This window comes from Misgurnus anguillicaudatus, chromosome 16 (assembly GCF_027580225.2).
Source record: "Misgurnus anguillicaudatus chromosome 16, ASM2758022v2, whole genome shotgun sequence".
NCBI classification, from domain to species: Eukaryota; Metazoa; Chordata; class Actinopteri; order Cypriniformes; family Cobitidae; genus Misgurnus; species Misgurnus anguillicaudatus.
In genome coordinates this window covers 10288179-10305001 of record NC_073352.2, presented here as the reverse complement: position 1 = coordinate 10305001, position 16823 = coordinate 10288179, and the positions used below count along the sequence as shown (strand labels likewise).

General features: G+C 35.8%; 2 protein-coding genes across 4 annotated transcripts in view; both read right to left on the bottom strand.

Moving 5' to 3' along the window:
* Positions 1–129: 129 nt before the first annotated feature.
* Positions 130–3632, bottom strand: LOC129422854 (lysozyme g). 2 transcript variants are annotated; one of them, XM_055179003.2, is made up of 6 exons: positions 3466–3632; positions 1318–1410; positions 1141–1224; positions 865–1061; positions 592–730; positions 130–476 (listed from the first exon to the last, which is right to left on the bottom strand). In XM_055179003.2, exons 2-6 carry the CDS (start codon positions 1319–1321, stop codon positions 343–345), a joined length of 558 nt encoding a protein of 185 aa, XP_055034978.2. In that variant the 5' UTR covers positions 1322–1410; positions 3466–3632; the 3' UTR covers positions 130–342. The 2 variants fall into 2 exon arrangements, with proteins under 2 accessions (XP_055034978.2, XP_073710198.1); XM_073854097.1 differs by lacking the exon at positions 3466–3632 and adding an exon at positions 1598–1645.
* An 887-nt stretch (positions 3633–4519) lies between these two features.
* The window catches only part of LOC129422850 (uncharacterized), a 43614-nt gene continuing 31310 nt past the window's right edge, over positions 4520–16823 (bottom strand). Inside the window, exons 1-6 of one of the 2 annotated variants that reach the window (XM_073854603.1) lie at positions 8848–9132; positions 6381–6638; positions 6011–6283; positions 5743–5840; positions 5081–5179; positions 4520–4951 (exon numbers count right to left, since the gene is read on the bottom strand). In XM_073854603.1, coding sequence (XP_073710704.1) covers positions 5111–5179; positions 5743–5840; positions 6011–6283; positions 6381–6638; positions 8848–8872 — 723 coding nt within the window. In that variant the 5' untranslated portion in view covers positions 8873–9132 and the 3' untranslated portion in view covers positions 4520–4951; positions 5081–5110. Of the gene's footprint in view, positions 4952–5080; positions 5180–5742; positions 5841–6010; positions 6284–6380; positions 6639–8847; positions 9133–16823 lie in introns of those variants that run through there. The other variant, XR_012358096.1, reaches the window with a different exon arrangement.

Genomic DNA, 16823 nt, shown 5'->3' with positions numbered 1-16823 from the left:
TCGCGATATTTTGATCGTTGAGGGCAGCGCTGAATGAAATCCTCTCATTTTAATGGGCGTATTAAAAGATTATTCATAAAATTGATTATTGTTATTGATTATTATTTGTAACACAAGACTGAAACATGATTTAAGAGTTTTATAAAGTTTTATTTGTTCACATCATCCCCAATCAATGCACTGTTAAATAAATGCAAAAAAAAAGTTTTAAAAAGTTTTTATAAGCAATGTTTAGAAATATCAAATATATGCATAATTTTAATTAATCCAAAAACTTTAATCATAAGCAATGAGTTGTTATATCTTCAAAACAGGGATTTCACAACTTTTACCAGCTGTTGTTCAGTAACCCTTGCTTCTAAACCACTGGGCTCTGGCAACAACATCATTAGCATAGTCGTTTCCTGGGGTGCCCTTGTCCATATTCTCATATGTGTGGACATTTCCCGGACCTCCATTATAAGCTGATATTCCTCCTGAAACAGATATTATACTGTACTACATATATCACAACATGGAGAGCTTACTTGATGTCTGCTGATTTTCACACTGATTTATGTTCAGTCTCACAGTGAAAATTGACAACTGTACCTTTGAAGCATTGCTCCTGGGTCCACTGAGGAAAGTTTTTTTTAATTGTTTGAATTGAGCCGATGAGTATCTCAGTTGCTTGTGTGAGATGCTGCTCACTGTCCCATGCACCTACAGGTGTGTGATACCGCTTGTCAACCTAGAAGAAAGATATATATTTATATTTACTTTTTGAATAGATTAAAAAATGGCTATTTACATCAAAAAGTCAGTTTTCTTTATCTTGAGTTTAGCTACTTATGATTATTTGGAATATAAGAGGTTACTTTATACCTGCATGAGGCCGAAACCATTGCCATGATCACCCCACCCATCTTTCAGTGCAGCTCCAGCTCTGGACTCTCTGGATATAATGGCAGCAATCACTGCTGGGTCCATCTTCTTTGCTTTGCCAACTTTAATAATTAAACTCTTGTATTTCTCCATTCGGGTCAGATCATTCTCAGCCAGTTTTTTAGAGGCTGCAACACCTTTGACAAGAATAATTTATTAAGGTAACAAGAATATTTGGAAAATTTGGCAACTGTGACATGTAGAATGCACTTTTACCCTTAATTGTTAATTTGTCCTGTTTGGCTGTTGCCTCTGATGCTCCGGTTGTGTCTATTTTCATAATGTCTCCATAAATGCATGCTGAAAACAATATAAAAATTATACAATCAGAAACTCTTTAAAGTTAGTAAATAATTGAAATATATACAAAATACAAAATAATATTTAACTTACCCATGATGACAGGTCAAAACTGCAGTTTAAGCTCCCGATGATGCTGCACACTAAGTCACACTGCAAAACAGTTGGTTTATCTTAACGCTCATCCTGTAAGGTGGGGCAACATAATAACAGAACATGTTTACTCTCTGGATATGATGGCAGCAATCACTGCTGGGTCCATCTTCTTTGCTTTGCCAACTTTAATAATTAAACTCTTATTAAAGATCAGAAACTCTTTAAAGTTAGTAAATAATTGAAATATATACAAAATACAAAATAATATTTAACTTACCCATAATGACAGGTCAAAACTGCAGTTTAAGCTCCAAAGTAGTTTGTTTGTCTTAACGCTCATCCTGTAAGGTGGGGCAACATAATTACAGAACATGTTTATTCTTATAACTGTAGGCATTGCAAAATGTTTTATTGAGTCACAGGCCAACAAATCATATAAAGATTTATTAGGTGGATGCCTTGTGCACCTATAAAGACTTTGATGCAAATGTTAGAATGTACAGACTAGAAGCGGAAAAAATTTCATAAAATATGTGAAAATGCATAAAAAAGAGGAACAATATAAAAAATGATATACATTTGCTTACACTATTTCATAAAAGCCCTTTAACTTCACGTTGGCAATACAGACAACACAGAAATGTGCAATAAAGTGTAAAATGCTTAAAGGGGACATATCATGAAAATCTGACTTTTTCCATGTTTAAATGCTATAATTGGGTCCCCAGTACTTTTACCAACCTAGAAAATGTGAAAAAGACTTAGTTTTGGTAAACCATTCTCTGCAAGCATGTGAAAAAATAGCTCATTGAAATTTGGCTCCCCTTGTGTTGTCAGAAGGGGATAATACCACCCCCTAATCTGTGCTATCCAACCACTGCACTGTCATTTAGTGCAGATATCAACTCATTTGCATTTAAAAGGACACACCTAAAACTGCAAAGTTTTGCTCAGACATATAAAGTGACAATTTTAACGTGTTGTAATAAATTATCTATGTTATTTTCACCTAGAACTTCACAAATGTACTCTGTAGACACCAAAGATTTATGAAATCCTAAAAACGTTTTGTGCAATGTCCCCTTTAAAAAAAATCTAAATATCAAAAAATGTAACATTTGGTTAGAGGTTCATCTGATATTTTAAAATACAGCATGTTTAATACCGAAAGTTGCAGGCATTGTATGGAATTTACAAAGGAAAAATGTGTTTGTCAATGTCAGGCACATAGCAATAAATTCATAGTCTTGGCTTAAAATGGTTTCTGAAATGACATAAATGTTTCCTTTCAGAAGTAGCAAATCATGCAAATAATGCAGGACAAACTTTTTGAAAAGACAGGCACTGTAATTCCATGTGATCATTACACATATTAATTAAATCCTTAAAAATAAAACATAAAAACACAAACATGTAGTTTTAATAATTATAGTGCCACCCTATGGCCAAACCTTATAGCAACACAGCACATTATTGACAACTGTAATGTGATTGGTTGTAAATGTTAAGGCATTTTCACTATTCTGATCAAATGGTTTTAGTTATTGACCCCCCTATGTGTGACAAATTTTGGCATCTGTGTGTTTTATTAACTTTATGTCAGTTTGGGTAAAGAGCAAAAATGTATTCATTTGTCTCATAAATTACAATGATTCATACAAATTTATTCAATTCAATTCAATTTAATTTAAAGTTTTACTGTTCCAAAGCAGCTTTACATTAATAAAAACAAGAAAAAACAGAAATCATAAGATAATCAAGTAGCAAAGTACAGTGGTTTTAAACAATGGTTTTGCTTAAATGTGTTGACTAATAAATAGTACACAAAAATTGTGCTTAAGACTGTTAACATTAAGGGGCACTTTTTTGGACAGGGCTTATCCTAGTCCCAGACTAATATGCATGTTTGAGTTGCCTTAATTCGAAAACATCTTCTCTTAACATATACCAGTGCTGTTTTCATCCTAATCCAGCCCCCAAACCTAACCCCAAACCCGACATTTCACAGGATTTAGGCCGTAACTGTATCCCATCTAGCCAGAAGTGATGTTTTCATCAGGCTTTTTGAGATGTACCTTTCTTCACCTGAAATTTAGACGAAAGCAGGCGGAGAGACAACAGGAGAGACAATTGCGCGACACTCACCTTCATCTGCCTTCGTTAAAACCTTATGATGCGTGCAGCAGGGTTACGAGAATGTCTACGCTGCACACGCGACAGGTCAACTAAGCAATATGATATGCATGTGAGAGGGCTGTTTGTCATTGCGCACCAAAGACTCTAAATAAAAAACACAAACTTAACATTACGATGGGTTCCAGTGTTAAGAGAGCGCTTTATTTCCTGCTTAGTTCAAAACAATCGCATCCTAATGACGAAAGCGCCCCCAGGCTCAGATCAATAAAAGTACATTCAGTGTGATTGGGTGCATGTGGGGGAGTAGGGATGGGGGAGGGGGACAATCTACAAAGATTTGTTTTTTTGGTCTATGTATTTGTATTTTGCATTTTACTTCTAATCTGTAAATATTGTAATTGTATGTTTGCAAAAAAAATCTACAAAGATTCTACAAGATCTACAAAGACCACTGCATTGAGACTTATGATTCCCAATGTAAATCAACAACAACAACAACAACAACAACAACAACTGTTAAGCACATTTAGTTTTATTTATGTTTTTGACAGGTAAAAACCAAGTAAACATGAATCCATCATTTCCCTAATGCATATACACTGACAGAAATAAACACCCAAAAGACTATCCAGAAAACAAAACCCATCTTTAAACTAGAAATGTAAAGAGACTGCAGTCAGTACTTTAAAAATAACTCTTTTATAAAGGTTCCTGAAACATTATTTGTCAGGCTGTATGGTTAAAACATCCACAAAAACATCATGTTTAGTGTAAAGAGGTTATAAGAAAACTTTTAAGACACATTGACTGAAAAGTTGTTTGAGGAATCAAACTTTTTATGAACCTTTTTGCCACCTACTGTGTTATATTTAAGGGTATACAATATGTATATGTAGCAATCAAGATAAAAAAATTGCATACGTTTATGCATAACTATCAAGTAATCATATTTTTGCATACATAATGAGCATAACCTCCACCAAAGGGCATCCAGCCAGGCCACCCATTGCAAAATCAATTTTATGTCTATGCACAATTTTACATTAGAAGCAGGGGCGTCCGGCCCCCTCAGATTTCCAATTGCTTAAAATATAATATGAAAATGTTGATTTCTTAGTCTGATTGATAGATTGACCAATCAAAATGCTGTGCAGTAAAATGCAGCTATTTTCAAACTTGATTGGATTAGCTCATGCAACGCGGCGTTGTGCGTAATTCTGGCTACGCCCCTGTCTAGAAGATACACTTTTGAAACAGACAGTACAGACAAATGCATAAAACAATAAAGATGAAAACTATAAAGAAAAATATGAGATAATTATTAATAATTAAAATATACATACATATTAATTTCCAATAATTCAGGCAATGCAACACAATAAGTCTGTAAAGAAAGATGATAAACCGAGAAACTGCAACTAAATGAAGTTAAAACTTTTTTGCTGTTATTTATATCAGTAGTAAGTCTGGGTATAAAGACCGCAGGGCAGTAATCCTGAGAAATAAGTGAATAAATTCAAAAGTTACATAAGAGTCAAAGGTTAATATAAATCATAAATATTTTGTTATTTTATTATTTGATAAAAATAAAAACATGTTGTATAGTAAGGTTGGTTTTACAAACCAGGTTTTTGTTGTAGGGATTGAGATAACATCATTTTTCGTCTATCTTTTTGAGTTTCCAGTAGACATTTTTATAATTATTTCCAAACTTTTTTTCAAGCTGAAATACAAAACAGATTCAAGGATTTAATTTCAGTTGCAGGAGCCTTCAACTAAAACATGACTATACTTTATTTTTAACCTTCAGATACTATACTTTTCATTTTTTGTAATCTTACAAAATAAATGTAATTGTGCAAGTGCACTCTAAAAATGGGTTGTTGTTATGTAACCATGGGGTATAATCACACAGCAGTTGGGTTAAAACTTGTGCTCTGTCCAATATTTACCCATAATGGGTCAAAATAACCCAGCCATTTTTGAGTGTGTGTTAATCAGTTCGCTTTCATCTTCACCTTTAGCACTACAAATAAACATGGTATGAATAGTTGCACCCTTAAAAATAAAAGCGCTTCACTATGCCATAGATACTATAAATTATTTTTTGCTGTATTGTTTCATTAATAACATTTAACACCTGAAACACCTTTCTGTTTTACAAAAAGTTCTTGAAAGACATGATTCATTGACTGAATATTTCTTCTGTCATCGTTGTGAAGAACAGGTTTAGAATCTTTATTTTTAAGAGTATTCTTTGTAAAGTTTGCTGTGATCATCTCTCACCTCTTCTTTTATTTCTGCCAAAGTTGTATTCTTGTTACAGTAAAGTGATGTCTCACTGGTGCACATCACTACAAAGGTCACTTTCTTCTTATTAGGCACTAAAATAAAAATAGAGATGTCCTCGTTAAACATCATAAAAATACATGACAGAAACACAAACTGCAGCCACAAAAATACACTGCAGTCATGAAACATGAAGTGTTGACAAATGTCTTACAGATGTAATAGCTACAAAAAAATAAAATAAGACATGGGGCAGGAGATTTACCCGTCATTCCATAAGCAGTCTTTGGATCACTTGCCTCCTTGCCAGCCACAACACTGACACTGAAGGTATAGTTTGTTCCCGGGCTTAAATCATTAAAGATGAAAGTATTCTGGGTTACACTGCTATTATGAGTTTCATTCCCATAATCAGAGTGAGCTGTCACATTATATGTAATTGTTGAACCTCCCTTTGACTGTTCGGGAACTCCCCAGGTTACATTTATAGCAGTGTGGTTGAGAACAGTAGCAGTTGCCCATACAGGAGAAACAGGTTCTGCGCATAGAATCAGAGTTTGTGTTAATTTGGATCTAAATTTGTTAAACAATACACAACAGATAAATCAGTAGTGCACAACATCATGCTTACTTACTAGTATGCAGTGATTGTTCAACAGGATCACTTTCCAGTTTAGGTTTCTCAGAAAGAGTGATGACAGTGATGGTGTAGTTTACTGCTGCTTGTAATTGATCAAAATAATAACTTGATTGATCAATGACATTGAACGTCTGAATCCGGCCATCTGCTTTAATGCTCACATTGAATCCTTTATAACCTTCATTTAACTCCCAGATTGCGTTAATAGATTGAGAAGTTGAAGTTAAAGAAAGATTTGCCACTTTGCTTGGACCTGTGTGCAAAGGAAAGTAAACAATTTGTGAATTTAAATTAACATAACTTTAAAAAATCTAGATTTTCAGTACTATAAAAGATCAAATAAAGTGGTATGATATCAATAAATATCAATCTGGGTGGTTTGCAGTGCCCTGAGAGGTTCCCAATATGAATCTTTCCCTGTATACACTCACCTAAAGGATTATTAGGAACACCTGTTCAATTTCTCATTAATGCACATATCTAATCAACCAATCACATGGCAGTTGCTTCAATGCATATAGGGGTGTGGTCCTGGTCAACTCCAAACTGAATGTCAGAATGGGAAAGAAAGGTGATTTAAGCCATTTTGAGCGTGGCATGGTGTCAGACGGGCTGGTCTTCACATTTACTGGGATTTTCACGCACAACCATTTCTAGGGTTTACAAAGAATTGTGTGAAAAGGGAAAAACATCCAGTATGCGGCAGTCCTGTGGGCAAAAATGCCTTGTTGATGCTAGAGGTCAGAGGAGAATGGGCGACTGATTCAAGCTGATAGAAGAGCAACTTTGACTGAAATAACCACTCGTTACAACCGAGGTATGCAGCAAGGCATTTGTGAAGTCACAACACGCACAACCTTGAGGCGGATGGGCAGCAACAGCAGAAGACCCCACCAGGTACCAATCATCCCCACTACAAATAAGAAAAAGAGGCTACAATTTGCACAAGCTCACCAAATTGGACAGTTGAAGACTGGAAAAATGTTGCCTGGTCTGATGAGTCTCAACGTCTGTTGAGACATTTACTAAATGGTAGAGTCAGAATTTGGTGTAAACAGAATGAAAACATTGATCCATCATGCCTTGTTATCACTGTGCAGGCTGGTGGTGGTGTAATGGTGTGGGGGATGTTTTCTTGGCTTACCCTTAGTGCCAACTGGGCATCATTTAAATGCCACGGCCTACCTGAGCATTGTTTCTGACCATGTCCATCCCTTTATGACCACCATGCACCCATTCCTGATGGCTACTTCCAGAAGGATAATGCACCATGTCACAAAGCTCGAATCATTTCAAATTGTTTTCTTGAACATGATATTGAGTTCACTGTACTAAAATGGCCCCCAAAGTCACCAGATCTCAACCCAATAGAGCATCTTTGGGATGTGGTGGAACGAGAGCTTCATGCCCTGAATGTGCATCCCACAAATCTCCATCAACTACAAGATGCTATCCTATTAATATGGGCCACCATTTCTAAAGAATGCTTTCAGCACCTTGTTGAATCAATGCCACATAGAATTAAGGCAGATCTGAAGGCGAAAGGGGGTCAAACATAGTATTAGTATGGAGGTCCTAATAATCCTTTAGGTGAGTGTATATTAACTCTTATTCATATAGTTTGTTTATTTCTTACGACCACTTCAGCATTTATATCCATTTATATGCACAAGTAAATTCATACACAAGTCAAAAGTTGAGGAAGGACAATTTGGCATCTCCAATACCGCAACGGTGACACAGAGAGAACATGCAAACTAAACACAGAAAAACCTCCTGACCCTGCCAAGGATCACCTTATAAAGATCTTTTCCAAAAAATGTATGCGTTTTTCGATATCCTACAAATTTGTCATGCACACTGTATATTAATTCAGTTGTGAAAAAACTTTGTATCATTAGCAATATATGAATGGATGAATAGCAAAAAGCTTTTGTTAAGCAAACTTAAGCAGGACAAACTTCAATGCAAAGGTCACATTTTAAGTATGGGTTACCATACATGACAATCACATCACTTTCTATGTGTCTTTATATTCTGAATCTTTAAATTCCGCACTTTTTTTGATCAACTTGTCAGACGCTATTCTGGATTTTGCCATTTGCCTGTACAGTGAATCTTATCTCAAAACACCTCTCAAAATGCTTGCTACAGACGTGAAAATAGAACCTGAGAATAAAATTGAATCTGATCCAAATATTTTAATAAAAGTCAAAAGTTTTGGAGGCAGTGTGTAAATATGACACAACACAAGGTTCTATTTATTTTTTAACGTGTGAAAATATCGGACGAGTGTTTCAGACACCAAGGTGCAAAGTTCTTTACTGTGAGGCAACAGTACTATACCTATACTGATCCACTGCACCACACCCCTCATATTCATATGTAGCACATACTGCAGCTGCTTAGTCCTATACATTTAAACCAGTGAGTGTACTTTAAAGATTAAACACTATACTCACGTGTGTAAGCATCAATTTGAACCATTTCTCCTTGTAATTCGTTGTTGTTTGTTAGTGCAGCCACACACAAAATATATTTTGTGCCAGGTGTTTTATCTGTAAAGTTTATCCACTCATCTGTTGAGTTTGTGTTAGTACAGTTTACACACCTACTGCAATTATTGCAAAATAAATTGTTTTGATTAAGACAAACACAGTAACCCGAAAGGATTCCTTTAGGTTTTGTCCAGGAAGCATTTATGACTCTTTCATTATTATCTGCTGATGTTAGATTCAGGACAGGTGAAGGCTCTGAAATACAAATAACATTTAATAGGTCATTCACCTATTAAAAGCATTACACACAGATGTTTTTTTTTTTTTTAGATAAATGTAAAGTATTTTTCATAATGTAGTGTTGACTGTCTGTACTTACTGGTGAAATTAGAAACGCTCTCTGGCACACTTTCTGTAGTACCATTAACTATAGCAGTAATTGTGAAATTATACATTTCCCCTGGTGTAAGACCTGGTATCACAATTGTACTTTCAGTTGTATTTAGTTTGAATACATTTGACACAATTACTGAATAGAAATCATATCGTCCTGAGTGATTCCAGCTCAGTTCAATGCTTTCATTTGTCACCTTCGTTACATTCAGATTATAAACAGCAGATGGGGCTAAAAGAAAGAGATTGTGCATCATTATGCTCATTAGTGATCTACATCATTACATTTAGACATTTCAAATATAAATGAATGTAGATAAAAAAAAATGATAGGCCTCATCCAAAAACAAAAAAAATATTTATATTAGTGCTGGGTATAGATTAATCTAGATTAATCTCATACATAATAAAAGTAATTTTTTGCATAATATATGAGTTGTGCTGTGTGTAATTATATATATATATATATATATATATATATATATATATATATATATATATTCTATATTATATATATAAATAAAAAAAGATATAAATAAAAAAAATCTTAAATGTATATATGAAGAGTTTCGTTGCAAAACGAGATAAATCCGTTTTTAACATTTTTGTCAAAACATGTTTATTATCATGTTATCATGTTATTATTTTTTTATGGTGCTACTTAGCTGTATTTTTTAACTTATGAAGGTTTAAAGCAACACCAAAGAGTTTTTTTTACCTTAAAATAACGCTTCCAAAACAGTTTTAGTCGTTCATCCACTCTAAACAGGGTGAACAGCACTTTCACATTCGCTTTGCAGCCCTCTATCGGCCAAAACTGCACTAAAGAAGTTTCCAACCGTCGGGTAGCAGTCCTGTAGTCCGAGTGAATACTACAAAAACTTGCTTTACGGCAGACCTACAATCCAATCAGAGCCAGCTATGCCTCAGTATTTATGACAGTGGGTAATGGACAATTACGCTTCTAACCTGTAGGGGGACCAAAGAGCCAAAACTCTTTGGTGTTGCTTTAAATCAAAACAAACCAACTGCAGTTGAATTGATATTATTTGGAATGCACAACCAAAAAACGAGATTTCTGAAAAAAAAATCTCGTTATCTCGTTTTGCAACGAAACTCTTCATATATGTGTGTGTGTGTGTGTGTGTGTGTGTGTGTGTGTACATAATATTATACACACAGCACAAACTCGTATATTATGCAAAAAATTACTCTTATTTTGTATGAGATTAATCTAGACGAATTTATATAGACCATTTTACAGCCCACGTGATAAAATAGCCTGTGCACGCATTTTGGCAAAGGAAGTGGTGTTATTCTTCATTGGTTGTAACATGTTAGCTACTCAGAAAATTTATCAAAATGGTTTCCCAGTATTAAAATGTCTGGTTGTTGCGTTTGGTTGCACTAATATACGTATATATGTATCTGGCCACTTTAAATTTGGCCATCTGCTAACGTCTTCTATCCACTCCACTATAGTACACGGATCTGGTAGCTGTGTTGAAAAAGGTGATAAAGTAAACTTTTTAAAATAACTTTCTCTGTCTGTGTTGCTTCACTGCTGATTCTTGCCATACTTCCATTGCCAAGATGCGTGCCCATACGTTGCAACATCATCATTGTGTACAAACAGTAAAAGGGTCTATAAATACATTCACTTAAAGCTGCAATCAGTAACTTCTGCCTCTCTATCGCCATCTCTGTTTGAAACATAAAACTGATGCAGAGTAATTTTCTGTACGTGCGTTGTGCTTCAGCAAATGATCGTCATTTAACTACACTCTTAAAACGAATGTGTTAAATTAACACATCTTGTGTCTAGTTAAGGACAACACATATAGTGTGTTGTCCTTAATTTAACACATCTCTGTGTTATTTTTAGAACAACACACTTTGTGTTGTTTTAACACATCTTGTGTTGTCCCTTTTATTTATATGAACTCTAAATCAGCACGAAATGACACATAATGTGTTAAAATTAACAAATAATGTGTTAAATAGTTTAACACAAAGCAATGTGTTAAAATTAACACACCCTGGATGTGTTGATTTTGGCACATTGCTTTGTGTTGAACTGTTTGGCACATTGTGTGTTGTTTTTAACACATTAGGTGTCATTTAAGTTCATAAAAAATAAAAGGGACAACACAAGATGTGTTTAAACAACACAAAGTGTGTTGTTCCAAAAATAACACAGAGATGTGTTAAATTAAGGACAACACACTAGGGGCCCTATCTTGCACCCAGCGCAATTGACTTTGTCAGTGACGCATGTATCATTTCGTATTTTGCACTGGCGCACAGCGGGTTTTTCCCTCCACAGACGCACGTCGGCAAACTAGGGAATGAACTTGCGCTCCCTGGGCGGTTCAGCGCAAAAAAGGAGGCGTGCTCCGGCGCAAACCATCTCTTATGCTATTTTGCAGTTTCAAAAAACAATTGCGCTACTAACCAAAAAAAACTAGTCTAAAGTCAGTGGCGCGTTGCGCGTGGTTCATTATGCTATTTTAAGGGCGCATGCTTGACCATAATGTATAGCGTGCACAACGCGCATTGCTTATCTACACAGATGCAACAGTTATTTTTGCAAATCATAAATTGTTACAATAAAAAATATAAGATAAGGGAAATCATTAAATCATAAATTGTTACAATAAAAATATTAACACATGAGATAAGGGAAATCATTGTGGTGAGCATTGTAGTGATAGTTTTTATTTATTTTATGTGGCAGCGTTAAACAATAATCATGCAAATAACGATTAAAATATTTTCATAAGTTTGTTGTGTGGCTGTATTACGTTTATTTAATCTAAATAATAATTAAAATGTTTTCATAAGAAACCTTCATGTATGTGAACTTGATTTGTAAGTGTACTTTGGGGTTGAACCTTGCTTGCGTTTCTTGTGTCCGATTTCAAAGCCCCCAAACCCTTTCAGCGGTGAGGGTGGACGCAGCGATGTCCTCCTGTGTGCCCGGCGTGCCCGATTTATGCTGGCAAGCTTGGGATCCCCCCGTCTCCTGACATCATTGTAGTGCTTGGCGCAGCTGATGAGACAATTGCGGCTATTTCCTCTCACGCCTGTTTAACCGACGCTGATTTGGGCGGGTTTCTCCCATCCCCATACAAAACAACTTCTCTGTCTTTGACTGCTCTTACAAGAACGTCGGTCTCCTCGGCTGTGAACCGCTCCTGGCGTGCGCCTGTCAAATCCGTCATAATAATAGCAACCCGCCATGGAACTTGCGCCCTTGCGTTTAAAGGGAATGTTGGATAGCGTTCTGATTGGTTTATTGACGTTACGCCCAAACCACACCTATGAATAATGAACCTACTTCAGACCAACCCCTTATTGATTTGCGCCCGGCGCAAGACTTATTTCTCCCGCCGGGAAAATAGCAACAGCGCCCAAGACCCGCCCACAAAGTCACTTGCGCTTTGCGCTTCGGACTTGCGTTTCAGATCGTTAAAATAGGGCCCTAGATGTGTTGTCCTTAACTATAGACACAAGATGTGTTAATTTAACACATTCATTTTAAGAGTGTACAGATAAAACACCACCATCTAGATGACAAGTGTAAATTCTAAGCAACTGTTGTATAAACAAACTACAAACTCTTCACCATCCAGATCACATATGTGATGTAGGAGCAGTGTCCTCTGCTTTTTGTTTACGGACGCAACGTAATCACGTAAAGATAAATGACTTTCTCAGAACCGGCCACTCAAATAATAAATCATAATTATAAGCTTACCATTGTGAATCAGGGTAAGGTCAGGAGATAGTTAATTGCTTAATACCAGACTTTTGGTCATTGTTAAATAAAAAAAGTTATGGATTGCTGCTTTAACTACCAAAGGTTAGTTATTTGTGCTTTTAAAACAAAGCAATAAAATGCCAGGTCAATAAAAGTCCAGGTCTACTTACTGGTATACACTGATCGTTCAGCAAGATCGCTTTCCAAGTTAGATTTCTCAGAAAGAGTGATGACAGTGACGGTGTAGTTTACTGCTGCTTGCGGCAGCGTATTGAAAGTATAACTCGATTGGTTAGTGACATTAGACCTGACAACCCAGTCATCTGCTTTAATGCTCACATTAAAACTTTTATAACCTTCAGTTAAATTCCAGTTGGCAGTAATGGATTGATTAGTTGAAGATAAAGAAAGATTTGCCACTTTGCTTGGACCTATGTGCAAAGAATTCAATGAGAGTAAACAATTTGTGAATGGAAATCAACAAAACGTATAGAATCAAGATACTCGGTATACTTAAAACTAGGTAATAAAGGATTAAGGATAAATTATATTGCTAAATATTTAAAAAAACAAAATATTTGCAATATTTCACTGTATAGTTAAACTAATATTGTTTGTTTATTTCTTAAATGACTTCAGCATTTATATTTATGGTGAGAGCCAGTGAGTCTACACACAAGTTAATCCATACACAAGTCAAAGTTGGGGAAGGACAATTTGGCATCCCTAATTCATGCATTTAGGAGGTTAACAAAAGTAACGGAAAAAGGATGCGCTTTCCGTGTATTTTCCGGAATGTTTGTGGGAAAAGGGCTCAAGTGTAAACCCATGCTGACACAGGGAGAACATGCAAACTAGACGCAGAAAGATCTCCTGAACCAGCCAAGGATCAAACCGAGCACCTTCTTACTCTGAGACAACAGTGCAACCCACTGCACCACACCCCTCATATTCATAAATAACACACAATGATGCTGCTAAATCCTTTACATTGCAACATAATCTCAGTACAGTTAAATACAGAAAAAACAGATAAAGATTTTATTTAACACATCTAAACCAGTAAGAATATCTTAAAAATTTAACACCATACTCACGTGTGTATGCATCAATTTGAACCATTTCTCCTTGTACTTCATTGTTGTTTGTTAGTGCAGCCACACACAGAATATATTTTGTGTCAGGAGTTTTACCTGTAAAGTTTATCCACTCAGCTGTTGTGATAGTACAGTTTACACACCCACTGCACTTATTGCATAATATATTGTTTTCATTAAGACAAATACAATAACCTGAAAGTGTTTCATTAGATTTTGTCCAGGAAGCATTTATGATTGTATCATATTCATCTGCTGATGTTAGATTCAGGACAGGTGAAGGCTCTGAAATACAAACACAAATACAAAAGAGAGTCGTTTTTCCTGGTCACAATTTTACTTTTATTAATGGGGTTTCATTTGTGCTGAAAATGTGTTGAATGCATTGTACAATGTATTTGCATATGTTTTATTAGCTTTTGGTGTGCATGTATGTGTCAAATGTATGTCATTTGTTTATGTCGTCCTCGATGTCTTCTATACATGAGGAGTTCTAACGTGATCTCGTGAGAATATGTGTGTATTTTTACGTAAACACGTGGTTGTACCACACCTACATTTTCCTACATTTTTAAATGCATTGAAACATATCGATGTGTAAGCAAGTTATTCCTATTTATAAATTTTAAAATTGCCAACCCAGGCTCACCCGTTGGCGTCAATATTTGACGACACTTGACCATGCGTCAATATGTTGACGCAGAGGGTATACCTTTCGCGTCATTTTTTGACGAACTGGGGACTTCAATACTATTAAGTCCGTTGCATTCTCTTTCCTATTTTCTTACCATTTTCGCGTCGGTTTAGGGTTAGATTTACATAATGACATCCCTACCCAAACCTAACCCTAACCCCAATGCCAGGTGACAACTGTTTAATTTCGCGTACCTAATAGTATTGAAGTCCCCAGTTCGTCAAAAAATGACGCGAAAGGTATACCCTCCGCGTCAACATATTGACGCATGGTCAAGTGTCGTCAAATATTGACGCCATGGGGTGAGACTGTGTTGCAATTGCAGCCACAGGGGTTCCTTATGACATGTTTTCAGTCGTATTTTCTGACTTATTTAAGACAGTTTACTTATTTACCTAATGAAACATTTATGACATTCAGAGAATTACATACTATTAAACAAGACTACACATTAAAACTTTAAAATGAATAAAATTTCTGTAATCAGTGCCACTACTAGCCATTTCGGTTCTCTAAGCATAATTTCTTTATGATGCCCCCGACCCCGAGAAAAAAAACAAGCGCACAGTCGAAAAGGGTTGTTCCTATTCCTGTAATGAGTAATGGGTGTGTTTTGGGCATAACATGCAATAAACCAATGAGAGTCTCAGCTCTCATCCCCTTTAAAAGCCAGTTGCGCTGGCACTATGTCTAATCCCTATTTAGATGACGGACTTTGTAAACTAAAAACTAAGCGGAGGAAGAAGACCACCAGTTTAAGATTAATGTTAAATAATTGTGTTGTTTTCATTTTTATTGAAATTTAAATTTTTTGGATTAAAACTTTTAAAAGCCGTTTTCTTTTAGTCATGGAAGTAAAAATAGCAGGATTTTAACTGCTGTAAATGTATGGATATTCAACATCATCAAAAAATACGATGTTGGATAAAAATACTTTATTTGTAACAAACAGTAGATAAAGAATTTACAAACGTGTGAAGACGTGTGGGTGAATTCCAATCCAAACTCTAGAAGGAGTCGCACAATTGTGTCTCATACTGTGATTGATAAAAATATACTTGCCGAATAGTGTAATGCAGTGCTTCCCAATCCTGGTCATCGAGGCCTCCCTGACAGAAAGTTTTAGATGTCTCCTTATTTAAAACACCTGATTCAACTTATCAGCCTACTTCAAAAATGGACCAGGATTCGGAAGCACTGGTTTAATGAAAAGAAATGTCATTTTCTCTTTATTATCTCGAATTGCCCTTCAAAAGGGGAAATATCCCATTTTCAATGCAACTTGTGTGTCCTTTAAGTAAAGGGGAAAGCAGGCAGTGGACCAAACCACTGTGAGGTAAGGCTCAAATGTTGTTTTTGCTCTGTTTGTCATGAGATAAACTCAAAGATCTTAAACTTTTTTTTATGCACAAAAAGGGCCCATTTCTCTTAAATATTGTTCACAATGTCCACACAGACACTGGTATTTTTTATAACCGTGACATTTTTTATGCGGTTCAGTCGTTTATCCACACGAAAACGTGGTATCACGTCACTGAAACCGAACATTTTTGAAAATCCCTGCCAGGGTGAGGTTTTTCAGAAACACGGTTGCCGTGTTGTCAAGTAGACAGCACAACCGGGGTTTTTGCTTCTGATTAAGGCTTCTGATTGGCCAACGTGGCTTTACAATTAGGGTTATATCACCGCCTGCTGGTGTAGCATGCTCTTGACAGCGTGTGATCACGTGTTTTTGCGTGTTCATGTAGGCGAAGATTTCTTTTAAACCGAGCATGTGTGGAGGGGATTTTTTTTAAACCACAGGAGGAAAAACTAAAAATACCCATGTGTTGAATCTGTTTATTCTGTGTATTCTGCCATTGAGTCTGTTCTAAAAGATATCGACAGAGCATTGATTTTCCGTGTGGACTAGGCCTAAATCTTAAAAAGAGCGCATGTGTTGAATCTGTTTATTCTGTGTATTCTGCCATTGAGTCTGTTCTAAAAGATATCA